Genomic DNA, 18,377 nt, shown 5'->3' with positions numbered 1-18,377 from the left:
CAGCTCTCCTGGAGCAGGAGGGGAAAATTCCCAGCCATCCATCACCCGGAATGAAGGAAAACATTTTGGACTGCCAGAGCCTTTGAAGGAAACCACCTGGACATCCCCAAGTCCAGCCTGCTTAAACTCAGCACAAACTGTCAGTGCAGGTTGAACGAGATTTATTTGGCAAATTCTCCGGCACTCACCAGAATCCAACACATCCAACGGCTCCCAAAACTTCCAAGAGACCCAGACACTCCTCTGCCTTCCCCCTCCTGCTCCTCACAGCCCTGGGAAGGAGGCCCAGAGGTCTCTCTGTGGTCAGCAGCTGCTAAACTGAGCCCAAACCCTTGCTTAGTTAAACCCCTCCTAAACAAAGCATCCAGGCTGCAGTTTCTGCACCTGGAATTGAGAAATCCCCCCACTCTCCGGTGGTTTTTCCCTGTGCTGGATGCCCTTGTTGTTAAAGGGAGTTTTTGGGGGTTTGTTTTTAAAATAAATAATATTTTGGTCAGGATAGGGGGAGCTTGGAGCAGCCTGGGATGGTGGAAGTTGGTCCTTTCCAAGGCAAACCATTGCCTGGTTATTTGGAAGAGGAAGAGGTTGGTTCCAACTTCCAGCTGCTCCTCCCCTCTCTGTGCTCCTCCATCACCAAATCCTTTCTATTTCAACATTCCATCAAATCCCTTGGATTTTTGTGGCAGGATGGGATTTCAGGACTGGGACTGGGATTTCTGTGTCCCCCTCTAAGCCCCACAGGATCCTCCTTGTCCTCTTTCCCACCCCATGGGATTGAGCTGCTCCACGAGGATGGGGGAGCTCAGCTTTGGGACTCCTCTGCCTCCCAAGGGTGCCCCTGGAGAGGGGCTGGAGCCAGGCCGAGCACACAAAGTGTTTCCAGATGTTCTCCAGGAGTGGCAGAAGTGCCTGATGGAGACAGATGGGATTTGGCTTTTCCTTAAGTTCAGTTTTTGTGAAGAGCAACCGGCAATTTGTGGGCAGGTGCCTGCCTGGGAAGGCAGAGCCAGCCCCAGCTCCTGCTCTGCCTCCCTCCCACCAGGGTTTTATTTTGGGATGGAAGATTTTCCAGGAATCTCGAAAGGAGAGGCTGGGTTGTGCTCCCCCTGGGAGGGAAGCACCCTTGGGAAGCCGGGAGCTCTTTAGGGGAGCGTTCCTTCCTCGGTGTGTGCTGAGCTCTGCACTGAGGGACCCACATGGGATCTGCTGCCTGGACACCCCTGGGACCTCACTACCTTAAAACCCATCCCAAACCCATCCCAAACTCATCCCAAACCCATCCCAAACCCATCCCAAACCCCATCCCAAACTCATCCCAAACCCATCCCAAACCCCATCCCAAACCCCATCCCAAACTCATCCCAAACCCATCCCAAACCCCATCCCAAACTCATCCCAAACTCATCCCAAACCCCATCCCAAACCCATCCCAAACCCATCCCAAACCCCATCCCAAACTCATCCCAAACTCATCCCAAACCCATCCCAGACCCATCCCAAACCCATCCCAAACCCATCCCAAACCCATCCCAAACCCCATCCCACACCCATCCCAAACCCATCCCAAACCCATCCCAAACCCCATCCCAAACCCATTCCAGCCCTCAGCTCTCATTCCCAGCAGGATGAGAAAAGCTGCTGAGTTTTGAAATCCAATAATCCCAGGAATCCCTCCCGGCCCCGGTTTTCCCACCAAGGTGGATAATCCCCCCTGGCACATGCCAGCCATCCCTGCCCCAGGTGTGCTCTGCCCACGTGCCCACCCTCGGGCTGCCAGCATTCCCAGGGATGAGCTGGGGCATCCCAAACCTCTTCCCAGCCCTGGAAATGCAGTGGGTGGGATCTCGGGATGGAGCTCCTGGAAAAGAGCAGGATGCTGCCACGGCACCTCCAGCAGCACCTGGAGCTTGGCTTAACCCAGCTTGCCCTGGCAGAAAGCTGAGGAGCAGCATCCCATCCTCTTGGTGGGGAGGAAGAACCACCTCCAAGTCCAAATCCAGCAGGGAAGGAGCTGGACAAGGCTGGAGTTTCCCTAGGGACAGCCTGGGGGTGGGAGGTGCTGGGGGGAGCACAAGGCCAGAAGCAGTAGAGCAGCTCTGGGTGGTTTGGACAAGCCCAAGGGATGGCCCAGCAGGAGCTCAGGGTCTGGGAATCACAGAAATATGGGAATATTCCCAGGAAACCCAGGCAGCATCAGGGAATTGGTTCTCCACTGTCCCCCTGAGGCCCTGAGAGCTCCCAGCTCACTCCAATCATTCCCTGCCTGGTTCTTCCCAGCTTGCCAGGATTGTTCAGAGGAGGAGACCTCCCTGAGATGCTTTTCCATGCCACCATTTCCCAGCAAATTTGATCTGTTTGATCCAAGATCTTTCCTGGGGATCAAATGAGCCAGGTTCTCCTCCCATGACAAGGACACTTTTCCTATAAATAAATACATGCAAGGAAAAGAAACAACCCCAAAGCGTGTGCATTTTTGTGGAGATGGATCTCAACCAAAGGATTTTTTCATGAAGTCTCAGTTTCCAGGAAAACCATTAGGCTCTGGAAGGATTCAGGAATAACTCCTGCTCGTGTTTCCTGTGGGGGTCAGCCCCGATCCCAGAACCTGCCACATCAAAACCCCCGGAATGGTGACTCTGCCATTCTGGTTTCTCCCTCAGGCAAAAATTTCTCCTCCCAAGAGATCAATTTTTCAGCCCAGTTCCAGTGGGGATAAACATCAAAAGAGCCCCATTTCCCACAAGGCAGCAATTTCTTTTCCCAATCCTACTTAGGAAAACCTTGAGTTCAAAAAGATAAAGCAAATATGGAATGCAGCTCCCCTCCCCCTTTATTGAAAGGTTTTCTTTGTGTGCACACAGAGCTCAAGTTCCTTTTTCTTGTCTTTTTTAAAGCCTGTTGTCATTTCCTCTTCCAGAGGTTGTTGGAATGAGGAACAGGACCATGAAAAATGTCAAAATACCGTTTTTTTGCCTTCCCCTCCTTCAGGAGAGAGGGAGAACCTGGTTTGAAACTTCTGCTGGCCCCAGAGCCCTCCCTCCTCTCCAGGAACAAGCTGCAAACCTTCCTCCCACATGAATGCCAAGCAGGAGCAGCCCCTTGGAGGCTGTCCAGCCGGGGAGGAGATCTGCAGTTCCCACTCCAGGAGCTTCACAGGGGCTGGGGTGGGTGGTGGAGGAGCAGGGATGGAGGGTGGGAACAGGAATGGAGGGTGGGAGCAGGGATGGAGGATGGAGGAGCAGGGATGGAGGGTGGAGGAGCAGGGATGGGTGGTGGAGCAGGGATGGGTGGAGGAGGAGCAGGGATGGAGGGTGGGAACAGGGATAGAGGGTGGAAGAGCAGGGATGGGTGGTGGAGGAGCAGAAATTGGTGGTGGGAGCAGGGATGGAGGATGGAGGAGCAGGGATGGAGGAGCAGGGATGGGTGATGGGAGCAGGGATCGGTGGTGGGAGCAGGGATGGAGGAGCAGGGATGGGTGGTGGGAGCAGGGATGGAGGATGGAGGAGCAGGGATGGAGGAGCAGGGATGGGTGATGGGAGCAGGGATGGGTGGTGGGAGCAGGGATGGGTGGAGGAGGAGCAAGGATGGAGGAGCAGGGATGGGTGGTGGGAGCAGGAATGGAGGGTGGAGGAGCAGGGTGGATGGTGGAAGAGCAGGGATGGGTGGAGGAGGAGCAGGGATGGGTGGTAGGTGCCTTAGGTGAATGGTGGATGTCAGGAATGGGTGGCAGAGAACCAGAGGACAGGCACAGGCAGCAGACAGGGACATCAGGGACATCAGGCTCACCTCCCCTGCGGGCTGAGGCCATGTGCCAGAGCTGGGGCTGGGCATCACCCAGCGCTGGGCTTGGGGATGTGCTGCCCTGGGATCCTGCCCAGCAAGGACAGGAGGGGCACAGCAGTTCACAGAGGCTCTGGTAACTTTGTGTTCCTTCCTTCCATCTCCCCTTGGAGCCCCCTCAGCAAACCTCCCCTGTCCTGTGCCAGCTGGACATGTGGACACACGGTCACTCCGGGCTGTCCCTTTATTCCGCATCAGCCAGTGGGGGAGAGCAGCAGCAGCTCCAGCCCCAGGTGGGCCTGGAGGGCTGAGATTGGAGACACCTCATGGGAGATCACCAAAATGGCCAAAATTCCCTTTGCTGGGTGAAGCTGTGGCCTGGACACCACTGGAGCATTCCAACCTCATCCCCGTGATTCCCATTGTCCTCCCCAGAAAAACATGAAGGGACTTTTTGGCTGATAAGACTCCAAGGAGTTGGAGAGCTGTATAAGCATTTTACACCCCCAAGAACATCAAGCCTTCCCTGCTCCCCCCCACCTCCTTCACAGAACATCTGGCCCTCCCACCCTCCCCAAAATCCCCCCCAAAATCCCGCCCGAAGCATCCCGGAGCCGCGGCCATGTCTCAGCTCAGAGCTGCGAGCACAGGGGGAGCCTCTCCCCTTCCCAAGCGCTGCCAGTCTCCGGCTAAGCTGCTTACAGAGCTCCTGCCAATCCAGCCGTGCTGCCAGGCTGCCACTTCCCAACCCCCACCCCCTCCCCGGCTCTGCTTCCCACCTTTCCCATGTCTTTATCCCAACGATTCCTCTCCGAACCCCCTTGGCAGGTCCCAGTGTGTGCAGCAGGATCCCGTGGAGCTGCACGGGACAGAGAGCCCAGTCCAGTGTCCGAGCCCATCCATGAGCAGGAATTCCAGCCCAGAGCAGTGTCCAGCGTGTCCCACCCCTCCCACCCAACAGCAGTGTCCGAGTCCACACATCCAGGGAGGGTTGGGAGCGACTGCAGCAGTCACAGAGAGGGAGGAAGGTCGGTGCTCAGCAGCTGCTACAAGGAAGAGCTGGGCAGGATTCAACTTGGAGCAAGGAGGAGGGAAAAAACTCAAGAACCAACTGAAAAGGAGGCAGAGGGAGGACGCCGGGATTCAGGGACGGATGTCTACCTTCTAGGACACAGCCAGCAAGGGACGGGAAAAGGACGGTCAGCGGTCGGTTGGCGGAGGGTTGGATTTGTGTCACTCACGATAGAAAACATATTCGGTGTAAGAGGTCCAGATCCTGTCGTCCGTCTGCTCGTGGGCGAAGGCACAGGTGCCCGTGGAGTTGCAGGCCACCATGTGGAAGCCGGCATCGGCCAGTTTGTCAAAGGCTTGCTCCAGGAAGGTGAATTTGAGGTAGTACCTGGACGTGTACCTCTCCGGGGGCCTGTCCGGGTCCCTGCTCTCGTTCAAGGTGTCCCCAAAGACCTCCTTGGCCAGCGAGGTCTTGCCGCACACCATGATCCGGGCCACCCTGCGGAACTTGGCGTCCGTCTGGCTGTCCCTGCCCAGCGTGTAGGAGCCGCGGTAGCCGATGGTGATGAAGCCCGCCCTGCGGCCCTCGGTGCTGGCAGCGCCGGGCAGCGCGGCGGCGGCCGGGCTCAGGCCGCGCGCGGCGTCCGCGCCGGGGGACGGCTCCTCGGGGTCGCTCTGGCAGGGATCGTCCCCCAGCGAGTTCTGCTGGCTGAGCTTGGGCACCAGCAGCTTCACCAGCTCCGGCAGCATGAAGTACTCGGCCTCGCGCTGCAGCCGGCCGCGCTCCGGGAAGTGCTCGGGCAGCACCAGCTGCTGGTCCCTCATGTAATCCAGGATGTAGCGGAACAGGAACCCGTCCCGGTCCACGAAGAAGCGGCCCTTGCTGTCGCGGGCCAGTGAGCGAGCGTTCTTCTGGGTGAACATCTCCCAGAGCAGCGAGCCGGGCACGCTGACCAGCGTGGGGTGCCGGGTGATGTACACCTGTCCCCCCACATTCAGCTCGATGATGTCAGGGAAGGGGTTGCTGTCCTCGCTGCCTTTGGCACAGCTCGCGGGGTCTGCCAGGGCCATGGTGAGCTCCTGTTGCTCCCACCTGCAGCACAAACGGGTCAGAACCGTGTTAAAGCTGCCGGGAAACACAGCCCACTGCCCTGATCCCAACTGACTGCAGGGCATCCCAAGCCACTGCCCCAGTCCCAGGTGACTGGAAATGATCCCAAGCCAGATCGCACATGGAATCACAGAATTGTTTAGATTGGAAAAGCTCTCTACAATCATGGAGTCCAACCCAGCACTGCCAAGCCACCACTCAATGTCTAGTTTTGTTCAGCAGGCAGGGCAGGAGCAGATCCTGTCTCTCCAGGAGTCTGGAAGTCATCTCTCTTCCCCAGTCCCTGACTTTTGGAAGAAGCAGCATTATCCAAAGCCACCTCCCCTGCCGTGGCACACTGCCCGTGGTCTGACCGTGCCACCTCCACCTGAGCTCTCCAGGCAGCACAGGGGCTCGGCCCCTCTGCCCAGGAAGGTGCAGGGACGTGGAGCTGCTGTCAACAACAGGAAAGGCAGGGCTGTCACACCCTGGGGACCCGCCAGCCCGGCATCCTGCGGGCAGGAGCAGCTGCCGAGGGAGGAGTTCCTGGTGCAGGGGCCCTGCAGAGCTGGGGCTGGAGGGGTTGTGGTGCCACACAAGGAGCACTCCGGGGCTGGGGAGAAGCTCCCTGAAGGACAGAGGGAATGGGGAACAAAGCCTTTTGGCACTCCCGCTCTGTCCTTGCTCCTGGAGAGCGCTCAACACGGACTCGCAGCCAAGCTGGGAGACGGCAGAACCTCTCCAAGGGGCTGGGACCAAGACAAATCCTGGGCTGCTGCTACAGCGATTGTTCCGAGGCAGATGCCACGGAATTATACATTTTCCAAAGGCAAGCCGGTTCTTGGATGTCTCTTGACACTGCAAATCAGCAGCTTACATAAACCTGGCTCAGCAGCCAGAGCCTGGATCCATGCCGTGCTCTGTGCAGGCATTTGGGAGACCATGGAGAGAAGGGGTTCCCTGGGCTGACCTCCAGCTCTGCCCCCTCCCTGGGTGGTCTCAGTGCTGCCCTGGGTCTGCTCGGAGGCTGGCACCCCCCAGGACTGGTCCCACACCCAAGGATTAGCCCAAGGGCTCGCCCCGTCCCCATGTCCTGCCGCAAAAACTGCCAGGAGCTGCTCCAAAGGATCCCAGCACAAATTTCGGAGCAACTAAAGGACAAAGATAGAACTCTGTGGGCACTTTCGGGCACGGGGGCAGAGCTGAGCCAACGTTTCACGGCCACACTCCTCCCGGCTCACAGGGAGAATCGTCGTTGAACAAGGAGTGACTTGGGCAAGGAAGAGCCGGAAGGATGGAAAGAGGATCAGCGCGGTCCCGGCTCCCCGCTCCCCTCCCGCAGTGGCTCTGGGTCCCTTTTCCTGGCGATTCCATGCCCACGGCACAGCCCAGCGGGCAGAAGCCGCCCGTGCCCGGAGCTCGCATCCCTTTATCAGGCTCGGGGGGCTGCCCATGGTGGGCTGGGGGCTCGGGGGGGACGGGCAGAGCGGCGCCGCTGTCCCCTCTGCCCATCCCAGGCGCGGACCCGGCGGGGACAGCGGCGGGGACAGCCCGGCTCAGCCCAGCCCGGCTCAGCCCCGCAGCCGTGCCGGCGCTCTCCGGCCGGGGGACCCCGACCCCTCGGCCCCCGTTACCTGGGCAGGGCGGCCCGGCCGCTCCGCTGCGCTCCCGCCGCGCCGCTCCGGCCGCGCCGCTCCCGCCGCTCCTCTCCGCCCGCCCAGCCCTGGCCCCGCCGTTTTATGGCCGGGAAGGCGGCGAGGGCCGTCCCCTGCTGTCCCCAGGACCGCCTTTCCCCCGCCTCCCTCCGCCTCCAGCCGACCAGCCCCCACCGTCCCCGCATCCCCCGTGCCCGCGTCCCCCATCCCCGCATCCTGCCCGCTCTGGGTACCGGCCGGGACTCACCGGGGAATCCCTTGCCATCGACTGGGGATGCCGCGGGGCTGGTAAAAAAGGAGGGAGAGGGACTTGTAACGCAGCCAGATGGTGCCAGGACAAGGGGAAGAGTTTTAAGTGAAAAGAATGGGGATTTAGGTGGGGTACTGGGAAGAAACTCACCCCTCTGAGGGTGGGCAGGCACAGGGTGCACAGAGAAACTGTGGCTGCCCCTGGATCCCTGGGAATATCCAAGGCCAGGCTGGGGCTTGGAGCATCCTGGGATGGTGAAAGGTCTCCCTGCCCATGGCTGGGGGTCAGATGGCTTTGAGGTTCCTTCCAACCCAAACCATTCAATGGTTCCACAATTCCAAACCCAGCCAAACAGCTGGGTTACAGCAGCCAAACTCTTGCTATTCCTTGGATGATTTTATATTGTTGAGCTGGAGGGACTGGAATGCCCTTTCCCAAGGTAGGAATGACACCAGTGGGATCATAAGGAGCTTAGGCTGCTGTGGCAGCCTTTTTGTCCAGGCTGGAAAAACCAAGCAAGGAAAGAGAATTCAGCTCTTTTTAGTTTACTTGAAAATTCCAGTTCATGTAAACTCAGGAAAGTATGACAACTCCAAACAGCATCCCAATATTTACACGTTTCCTGGAATCCTTTCCATCGGAAGTCCAGTGAAGCTTAAATTCCAACATTCTCTGACAGCAGAGCTGGCCTGAGTTCATCCACGAATTTTTGTCGGTGTTAAATTTTTTACGAGCAGAAGATGCGATTTCTTCTTCTCCTACAAATTAAATCCCTGAGTCTGGGCACCCACGTCCAAGGAATTTTTCTGTTTGGGTTTCTCCGTGTTGTTTTCTTGTATCTCAGGGCTGTTCGATTATTTTCCCATAAATTGCAGGAACTGTGCCTGGATATTTTGTGGGATATATTTATAGAGGGAGGAGAGTTATAAATGAGACCAGTTTGTTGGATGGATGGATGGATGGATGGATGGATGGGGGATGGATGGATGGATGGATGGATGGATGGATGGATGGATGGATGGATGAGTGGATGGATGGATGGATGGATGGATGGATGGATGGATGGATAGATTACAGAGATTGGCTCAAAAGATACTTGAAGTATCTTTTAAATTGGCCTGGGGGGAAAATTTAGCCACCATGAGCCTGTTTGATTTTTGGGATTGGGATGAAATCCAGTATGGTTTTGACCCACTTTTCTGGAGGTCCGATCCAATGTAGCTGCAAGTTCATCAAAGAATTCCCAGGGAATTTTCAGCTCTGTTGGCTCACAACTCCCTGTCTCGGGGAGACACCGTCACCCAGCCATGATCCAAGTTACTGCTCCAGCCCAGGGCCTCCATCCTGGGCAGCTGTGCCAGGGCTCAGCAATGAAGACATTTTTCCTCAAATCCAATTTAAACTGATTTACTCTGTAGGCGGTGCTGGGAGAGTTGGGATGGGAGCCCAGGACAGGCCCAGTGACAGGAGCAATGATGGCACTTCCCGTTCTTTTTTCCCTTTCCCTTTTCCCAGTTGCCTCTGTGCTTTTTCCTCACATGCCTGAGGCTCAGCGGGGACAAAAATTGCACCCAAATTGGTGCAAATCCTCCCATGAGCTGATGTGGAAATCATGGAAACCACCTGGGCCAATGCTAATGTGTCCAAAGGCAACAGGGAATGGGATCTCCAGGGAAGGGGAAGATGTTTGGCACCATGGAAGCGACCAGGGGGCCTGGAAACTCAAGAGAAGTTGCCAGGAGGTTTTATAAAGCAGCTTTTGCAAGTTCTTCCAAGAAGACTGGAGCAGGAATTTGGGTCCCTCTCTGGCTTTAAAGACTTTATCAACCACAAGAGTGGCAGATGATTCATCCCCATCCCAAGAGAAGGCAGGGAAGGGTTTTATGAGAGTTTGTTTGTGTCCACTCTGAGATTCCACAGAGCGATTGTGAGCAAGGCCCTGGAGTCACTTCCTGGCTGCTATTCCCATGTTTTCCAAGCTTGGACACAAATCCCTTCACCCCACAGTGCCTCATCCTCCTCATGCCCCTCCAGAGAGTCCAGCCCGCTCCCCAGCACTGCTAAAACCCACTTGTGCTGCCCCAAAACTCCTTGAAATATCCTTAAATTTGCATTTTTAAGGATCGAGGAGTGTCAGCTGGAAGTGAGATGCAAATGTTTCCATTGCCTGATTTTTCCTCAGCTAAAAAAGTCCAAAATATAATAAATCAACTGTAAGCCATGCTGGGATGAGTATCCTGTGGCACATCACATTGCAGGGATGTTATCCCAGAGCACTGATGCTGCTCCATCCATTCCTTGTCCAGAGATAACCAAGGGAATTGCCTGTGGAGGCAGGAATATTTACCAGAGGGAAAAAACCCTCATTCCTGGATGTCAGAAGGGTCCACACTGAGGTTCAGATTCCTCGGTGCCACGGCCATGATTCACGAGCCAGGACTGGAGGCAGGAATCTTTCATCCTTAAACAAAGTGGAGCTAAAAAGTCCTAAAAAGGCAACAGAATCCCTGAGTGCCAGGCTCCTGTGGGGCACAGAATTATTTTTAGGACATTTGGGGCACTGAATTATTTTTAGGACATTTGGGGCACTGAATTATTTTTAATCCCTTCAGGGTCTTCTGGCTGTATGTCCATCAGTGGGAAAATCCCCCTTTGCAGCATCCATGCTCCTCTTGGTGCTCCCAGCTCTGTCTCCCTCTTCCCCATCCTTCATTCTCCGCCCGTGCAGGGTTTTCCTCTCTGGGGTTAATTAAAACCCGACTGTGTGCAGGGTTTTCCTCTCTGGGGTTAATTAAAACCCCACTGTGTGCAGGGTTTTCCTCTGTGGGGTTAATAAAACCCCACTGTTGGGTTTGGGGTGAGAAGAGCTCACGCCTGAAGGGGCTCTCAGCCTTGAATGAGCGCCGTGCAGGGTCCCAACTTCCCAAAATTCAGCAGGAAACTCCCCCCAGCATCCCTAAAGCCCATCTTTTTCTCTTTTCCACCCGGAGCTGCCAGGTCTGCCGGCAGCACGGAGCTGTGAGCTCCTGAGGCTGAGGAGAGGCGACAGGAGCGATGTCCCCAGTGTGGCTGTGCCACCCCCGTGCTCTCCCTGCGCCTCCACGAAGCTCCTGCAAGCTCCAGCTGCTGCCAGCTTCTATAAAAGGGGTTAATCTGCTTCTGCCCGGAGCTCGGGTGGCTTTGCAGCCCTGGGGACGCAGTGGCCACACCGGTGTGACCCCAGCAGAGTCGGGACTCCTTCAATAATTCAGCCACACGTCGGGTCTGGGCCGCTTTTAGCAGCGGCCGCCGCCTCGCGCCGCGGTTGTTGCGGCCTTTTGGTGACAGATCGGGTTGGACAAGGCAGGAAAAAGGCTCTGATCAGTGGTGCTCTTTAATTGGCTCCTCATTAGGGGGGTTCAGCCGGCCGAGATGCCCAGGAGAGCGCAGGGAGGTGAGGGTATCGCCGGCCAGGGGCTATGTACAAATCACGAACGGGACAGGACTGCTGTGGCATGCAGTCTCATTCCATGGTTATGACAATGGGAAGATGCCAGCAGCTCACATCCAGGCAACAGACCAAGAACTTAATGTTACAACTTACTTTATAAGCTTTTTGACCAGTCACACAAAGCAAAAGCACATTGACAGTAGTTCTATCCAATCACTGTAAGCACACGTACCTTTGGTTAAAACAACGCTGGCTTTTTTTGAATACAATACTTGCTTGTAAGCCTCAAGATACAATGCACAGAGCTCCATTACTAAGCTTAGACCTTCCTAACATCACACCAGATGTACTTTTCTGCAACTTAGGAAGTTATTCTACCCAAGCGTTAATACACAGACCATTGTTCTATTTGTCCTTTCTTTCTACTTCTTGTATAGTTTTTCTACTGACAAATCTCATAGCTACTGCTTAGCTCTAATCACCATCCTGCTGTCTCTGAGGCCTGCCTTTTGCAAGGTGCCCAAACCCCTCTGATTTTAAGGAATCCCACAGAGGTCAGGGCTGGAAACCCCTCCTGAAGGAGCCACAGCTTGAGGGCATCACCACGGGAGGGTTTCCTGGCATGCTCTGATGGGACTGGAACTGTCACCACCAGGATGATGGAAATGCTGTGTCAGGGACCTGCTTCCATCCTGGATTTGCCCAGAGAAACAAAGGAGTGTCCATCCATCTCATCTCATCTCATCCCTGGATGGACACTTTGGAACTGCTCGTCCCTGAAGCAGAGATGTCTCACCCAGACACTTCCTTGTGGCCTCTTCCAAGTTGGGCAATTAAAATCCTGATTAAGGAGCACAGACACCTCTGGATTTCAGGCCAGAACTGTCAGCTGGAGCAGGGTTGGGAATATTTCAGCCCCAGAAGGAAAGGGGTGAGGAATGGCCTGGCCAGAGCAGGAACATCTCCTGAAGAGCAGCGCGGAGCCAGAGGGACGAGGGGCACCAAGGCCTCCCAGTTTCTCTGCCAGCATTCTGGAGGATTTTATTCCTCCAAGGGAATTCTCCCAGGAGGAGAATTCTGAATTCTGAATTCTCTTCCCAGAACAGGAGAACCCAGTGATCCAACCTTTCCCTGAAGCAGGTCCCATGGTCTTTTCCTTCTCACTCCCACATGGATCCTTGGGTCCTCTGCAGGATCCAGGGAAAGCTCCAGCAAACAAAAATCAATGGGTTAAAAAAAATCTTGTGAAAATCCCAGAGGATTTCTGGGATGTGGATCATCCACACAGTGAGCTGGGAACAGCCCAGCTCCCAGGCTCCCCACAAACACTCGGGTTTCCACTCAGGGAGGATTTATTCCGGTGCTGTTCAGTAAGACCCAGCTGAGATGGGATAAGAAGAAGGGAGGAGGTGGCAGGTGGGTGACAGGAGGGACCTGTGGGGGCCTGGTGCAGCCAGTCTGTTCCTCAGGCTCTGCCAAGGCACTGCCCTGGCACGAAGGTGCCAGCTGGCTGCCAGAGCCAGCCTGGGAATGCTGCTGGGGCAGGACAGGGAGCAGGGGGATCTGGCTGGGCAGCAAGGAATCCCCCAGAGCAAAGCCAGGCGTGCCCTCCCCTCGCTCTCCTGCAAATGGGAGGGATTCAGCTTCCTGGATTCCAGATTTCCCAGTTTCAGGAGAGTGCTGGGATCCTTCTCTTCTTCACTCATTTCCCCCCAGGAAGGGTTTCCCAGCATTGGAAAGGTCATTCCAGGGCGGTGGTGGAGTCACATCCCTGGGGGGATTTCGAGGCCCTGTGGATGTGGCACTTGGGGACGTGGGTCAGAGCTGGAGGAATGGTTGGGTTTGATGGTCCCAGAGAGCTTTTGCAGGCTCAGGGATTCTGTGATGTCCAGCCCAAATGGGTCCATGGCTTGTCCTTCCCACTCCTTCCCATGCCACCCTCACCCTCCAGCGCAGAGTCCCTGTCCCTGTGTCCCCTGGAGCTCTTTCCCAGTGTCCCAGCAGGTCAAGGACGAGTCCAAGGCCACCTCCAGCTGGGGCCAGCCCAGCCAGAACTGGAGCTGTGCTGGGAACATCAATTCCAGCCCTGCTGGCCCTGCAGGGAGGGGGTCACTGCCCGCATCTGCAGCTGGCCAGGGACAGGCCCAGGAGCACCAGTGTCACTTTGCCAGCCAGGGGTGGATTTTGGAAGGCACATCCCTACCCCAGCACTGTGCCAGGGAAATTTGCTGGCCCATTTCCCTGGCCATGAGCCCCATGTGCCTCATGACTCGGAGAGATCCAGCCGTGCCAGCGCTCCCAGGGACACAGGGCTGGGGAGGGAGCATTCCTTGTGCTTGGAAGGGGCTTTGGAGCACAGCCCCCATCTCCCTGGATCAGCTCCTCAGACCCCGGCCCAGTTTGGGATAACTCTTCCCCTGAGGGTGGTTTGGAAGAGCAGAGCCCTGCTGAACCTGGCACAGGGATGGAGCTCTGGAGCTTCCTGAATCTGGGAGTACAGAGCTTCCCTCTGGCTGCTCTGGCAGGTCTGGGACCCTGGCAGGGGTCAGGAACCTCCCTGGACAGAGCCCCCAGAGACACTGGCTGTGATCTCTGGCCATGGAAAAGAGTTTTCAATCTTACAGGATTAATTACAAGCTCTGAGTGTTTGATATCAGTAATAATTAAATGCGCCACAGGTGCAAAAGTAAAATTTAGGATTCTAGATTAGGGGTCCAGAGGGGACAAGATGGAGGAAATTGGGTGTGCCTTGTCCTTTTTCTCCTTCTTCATGCCCTCCATGTTTCACTGTGGTGTTGGCATTTTTCTGTTGGTTCAGGCTGGGGACACACTGTCCAACGTAGGTGACAGATATTGGCACGTTCTTGTAAATGCAGCCCAGGGAGTTTCTGGTATTTAATGTTTGTAACATCCCACTGAGGGCAGAGCCCCACACGCTGCCCTGCAGGACAGAGCTGGGCAGGGCAGCAGAACATATTATAAATAAGCAAAAATAAACAACCTTAAAAACGAACACAGACAATTTACAACTTCTTCTTTGGCAGTGGGACTAAAAAACAAAAGCTTTCTACAATCTCAGAATCATCAATACCACAAATTCCAACAACTGAATGGACAATTTATCCTGTCAAACTTGAGAGAAGGATCAAAAATCCTCAAATCCTGGTTGGGAGGGGGCCTTAAAGCCCATCTCATTCCAAGGGACCCCCCTTGGAAGGTTGGAGGTGACAGTGACTGAGCTGTGCTGCTGTCCCCGAGTGGCTCCAGGCCAGTGCCAGGAGGGGTCAGGGACTTCAGCCCTGCCCTGAGTGACAAAGTGACATTTCACACGTGCTGGGCACTCCCAGGGGAGTTCTCTGCCAGTTCTTCCTGGCCCCCAGCTCCCTGAGCCTGCCTGGCTCCCCCTTCTCCTGCCAGGAGTGTTTGGAAGTGGGGCAAGGAATAATTTTTGGAGAAATGTCTCCCAACTTCCCTCCCTAGTGTTTCCCTCCACCGGGAGGAGCAGTGCAGGGATTTGGGATCTTGGTGGATGTGGAGTCTTCCCAAGGGCTTTCATTCCCAGCAGAGCTTGGATTTGGCCCTGGATGAGTTTTCCTGGAGGATCTGCAGCATCTCCCCCGGCAGGCTGTGCTCCCTCCATCCTGCCAGTGCCAGTGGTGTCTGTGACAAGGGACAGGATGAGAGGAAACAGCCTCAGGTTGTGCCAGAGGAGCTCCAGCTTGGATATGAGAGAGGATTTCTCCAAGAAAAGCTCGTCCAGCCCCGGCGTTCCCATCCCTTCAGGGATTTCACAGCCCTGCGGGTGTGGCACTTGGGGACAGGGCTTAGGGGTGGCCTTGGCAGAGTTAATGGCTGAAGCTGGAGCCATCATTCCAATTTATCTAAAGAGTCAAGGAGCAAAACCCATGGAATTCCAGCTGATCAGCTCCTGTGGGATTCCCAGATGACAGGAAAATTCAGATGAGTCCCACTTTTCCCTGTGTCCAATTGTCTTTCCCCTTCCCCCCAGATATAATTAAATTCAATTAATCTGATTATCTGTACAGTCTATCAGAAAAAGAAATCTTAATAGCCTGCTCAATGTGATGAATTAATAGATATTAATTAGAATTCATTGCATTTATCACCATCTCACTGGGCTGGAACTCTGAAAACATTGGGGGAAAGAGGGAAAATTCTCATTTTTAGTTTATAATTCATGTTGGAGCAAACCTTTATCTCATCTGGACGTGTGTCACACAAAGTTCTAACCCTTGTGACACCCAGGTGAGGACACACACCCACACCAAAAAGAGGGCCATAAATGGCTGTGGGGTCACCTGGAAGGGGTCACCTGGAAGTGGTCACAGGACCTGGCAGGGATGGCCCAGGAGCAGGCAGAGCCTTTCCGTGATTCCCAGCACCCTCTAGTGGGATCTCCACCTCTGGAGCATCCCAAAAAACCACCGAGCATCCCAAAAAACCAACGAGCATCCCAAAAACCACCGAGCATCCCAAAAACCTGGCACAGACGGGAGGATGAGGGTGTGTGGCCCTGTCACCCACCAGTGGCTCGGGATCCACTCCAGGGCTGCTCACACAGGAAGGGGAAGGTCCCTGCGGCCTCAGGAGCTTTTCCAGAAGAAGGGATAGCCCTGGAATTGTCCACACTGCAAAAATCAGGGCCCCACGGTGCCCCAGGAGCCAAATCCCTCCTGTCCCCTCTGCCTCTGCTCCCTGGGATGGTCAATGGAGACAGGGATCAGATCAGAGCACCCCAGGAATGCTCTGGGATCAAAGAGCCCCCCAAAATCTGGGGTGGAGCCAGGGTAGTTCTCCAGACAGTACAGGGGATCAGCCACAGGGTTCCAGGGTGGGAGATCCCAAATGTTGCAGCTTCCCTGCATCCCTGGGTACGTTTCCTTTCTGGCTGCAGAGTAAAAAACCTGGGGGAATGGAAAATCATCCTGTGGGAATTTGCCATTAAAGGATGCGAGGCAAAACTCGTTCCTACTCTTCCCCCTGAAACAAAGCAGTGCCTTCTTGGCCTGATTTATTTTAGAATGGAAAATGGAATTGTGGAATGGTTGGGATGGGAAGGGACTTAGGTTAGAGACTGGCAGGGGTGTGTGTTCAATTCCCATCTGCCAGAGCTGGGGCAGTTCTCTGCTGTTCTTTGGGCAGTTTTCTTCATCTCTCCCACAGCCAATCCTGCCTCCAGGAGATCTCTTCTGCTTATGGGCCATTAATTATTAATTATCTCCTGTTCATGGCCACTGAGTGTCCCTGCATGGCTGAGAAAATTCCATCATCCCATGGGGAGATGCTGCACCCAGGGGAGGAGCCAAACATTCCTACCTGGATCCAATCTGACCTGGGAACAGCACAGCAGCCTTTGCCCCCTGCATTCCCAGAGGAGCAGCTTCCTTCCCCCTGCATTCCCAGAGGAGCCCAGGCCCATCTCCCCCAGCCCTGGAGCTCCAGAGGAAAACTCCCCCCTTGTGCAGATCCTGCTCCAGCAGAAGCACAGCTGGCACTGCAGGAGGCTGAGCCCCCCTGGGATGGGGCTGAGCCACCTCCCTGACCCACAGGGGACAGGGCATGTTCTGATTCTGTCAGGGGTTTGTTCTCTTTTTTTTCTTCTATTGCATTTGTATTTTTCATTTTCCTAATAAAGAACTGTCATTCCCACTCCCATATCTTTGCCTGAGAGCCCCTTAATTTCAAAATTATAATAATTCAGAGGGAGGGACTTTACATTTTCCATTTCAAGGGAGGCTCCTGCTTTCCTTAGCAGAACCTGTCTGTTCAAACCAAGACAGGACTTTAGAGCTCATCCCATCCCTCCCCTGCCATGGCAGGGACTCCTCCTGCTCTCCCAGGCTGCTCCAAGCCCCAGTGTCCAGCCCCTGCCAGGGATCCAGGGGCAGCCCCAGCCCATTTTCCTGACTAGACCTGGATGTGATCTTCCAGAGCAGAGCCCTCCTGGGTTATCCTTTGGAACACTCCAGCCAGTTTTCCTAAACTGTTGGAGCCATTTTTTCAGCTGGAATCCTGAGGCTGTGGCTTCCCCAGGGCAATTCCACTTGACCTAAAAAGCTGCTGCTTTGTGTGTTTTAAAGCTTTGCCTCTTCATTTGCAGAGTGTCTTTTGTCCCCAAGCCCTGAGTCGGGGGACAAATAATGCCTGGGGACTTTATGGGATATGGAACAGAACAAACGGCTGCTCCTAAAATATTTTCTACTTTCCATAAATCTTCCTTCTGCTGCTGTATCCTTTCCTAACATGAAGCACCTCAGAACCCAGGGGAAAAAAAAAAATGATTGGTGAGGTTTTATAATCCCAGGTGTGATTCCTGTGTGGCAAAGATGAGAGGGAAAAATTTTTTTCTAGGTCTGCACATCCAGATGCCACTGGGCTGCTGCCTCCAGCCCTCATCTCCAGGAGAAGGGATGGGAGAGGAGCAAGGCCAGGTCACGCCTCATCCATCTCCTGGCAGGGAGCTGCTTCCTGACCCGATTCCCATTTCCAGCTGCCTCCAGGCTGTTGCTCCACAGCCTGGGAGGAATCCCCCACCAGTGGCTTCTCTGCAGTCCTGCTCCTCACGGAGGGATGGGCAGGAGAGCTGCAGGGCTTGGGAATCCGGGAATGTCAGGAGAAGTTAATGGGAGCCTTTGTGCTATCCCAGTTTGAGTTTGTGGATCTTATGATCATGGAAAGGTTTGGCTTTGGGAAGGTGTGGGAATCCAGAGCTTCCCTCTGGCTGCCCTGGCAGGTCTGGGACCCTGGCAGGGGTCAGGAACCCCCCTGGACAGAGCCCCCAGAGACACTGGCTGTGATCTCTGTCCATGGAAAAGAGTTTTCAATCGCACAGGATCAATTACAAGCTCTGAGTGTTTGATATCAGTAATAATTAAATGCGCCACAGGTGCAAAAGTAAAATTTAGGATTCTAGATGAGGGGTCCAAAGGGGACAAGATGGAGGAAATTGGGTGTGCCTTGTCCTTTTTCTCCTTCTTCATGCCCTCCATGTGTCACTGTGGTGTTGGCATTTTTCTGTTGGTTCAGGCTGGGGACACACTGTCCAACGTAGGTGACAGATATTGGCACGTTCTTGTAAATGCAGCTCAGGGAGTTTCTGGTATTTAATGTTTGTCACATCCCACTGAGGGCAGAGCCCCA

The 18,377-nt window shown here is 54.9% G+C and overlaps 2 protein-coding genes across 2 annotated transcripts in view; one reads left to right on the top strand and one right to left on the bottom strand.

Moving 5' to 3' along the window:
• Positions 1 to 2,807: 2,807 nt before the first annotated feature.
• Positions 2,808 to 7,592, bottom strand: LOC110477982 (BTB/POZ domain-containing protein KCTD12). Its single transcript, XM_021544256.4, has 2 exons — positions 7,516 to 7,592; positions 2,808 to 5,884 (listed from the first exon to the last, which is right to left on the bottom strand). Exon 2 carries the CDS (start codon positions 5,860 to 5,862, stop codon positions 5,014 to 5,016), a length of 849 nt encoding a protein of 282 aa, XP_021399931.1. The 5' UTR covers positions 5,863 to 5,884; positions 7,516 to 7,592; the 3' UTR covers positions 2,808 to 5,013.
• LOC110477959 (exocyst complex component 1) overlaps positions 7,254 to 18,377 on the top strand; it is a 34,185-nt gene continuing 23,061 nt past the window's right edge. Inside the window, 2 exon segments of the mRNA XM_085571030.1 lie at positions 7,254 to 7,336; positions 7,696 to 7,765. Coding sequence (XP_085427156.1) covers positions 7,254 to 7,336; positions 7,696 to 7,765 — 153 coding nt within the window.

Source organism: Lonchura striata, chromosome 4A (genome assembly GCF_050655825.1).
Source record: "Lonchura striata isolate lonStrDom1 chromosome 4A, ASM5065582v1, whole genome shotgun sequence".
In the NCBI taxonomy this organism is placed as follows: Eukaryota; Metazoa; Chordata; class Aves; order Passeriformes; family Estrildidae; genus Lonchura; species Lonchura striata.
This window is presented reverse-complemented; position numbering and strand designations above follow the sequence as displayed.

Excerpts from the sequence above, each read along its gene's own strand:
- LOC110477982 (XM_021544256.4), bottom strand. The coding sequence starts at position 5,862 with ATGGCCCTGGCAGACCCCGCGAGCTGTGCCAAAGGCAGCGAGGACAGC.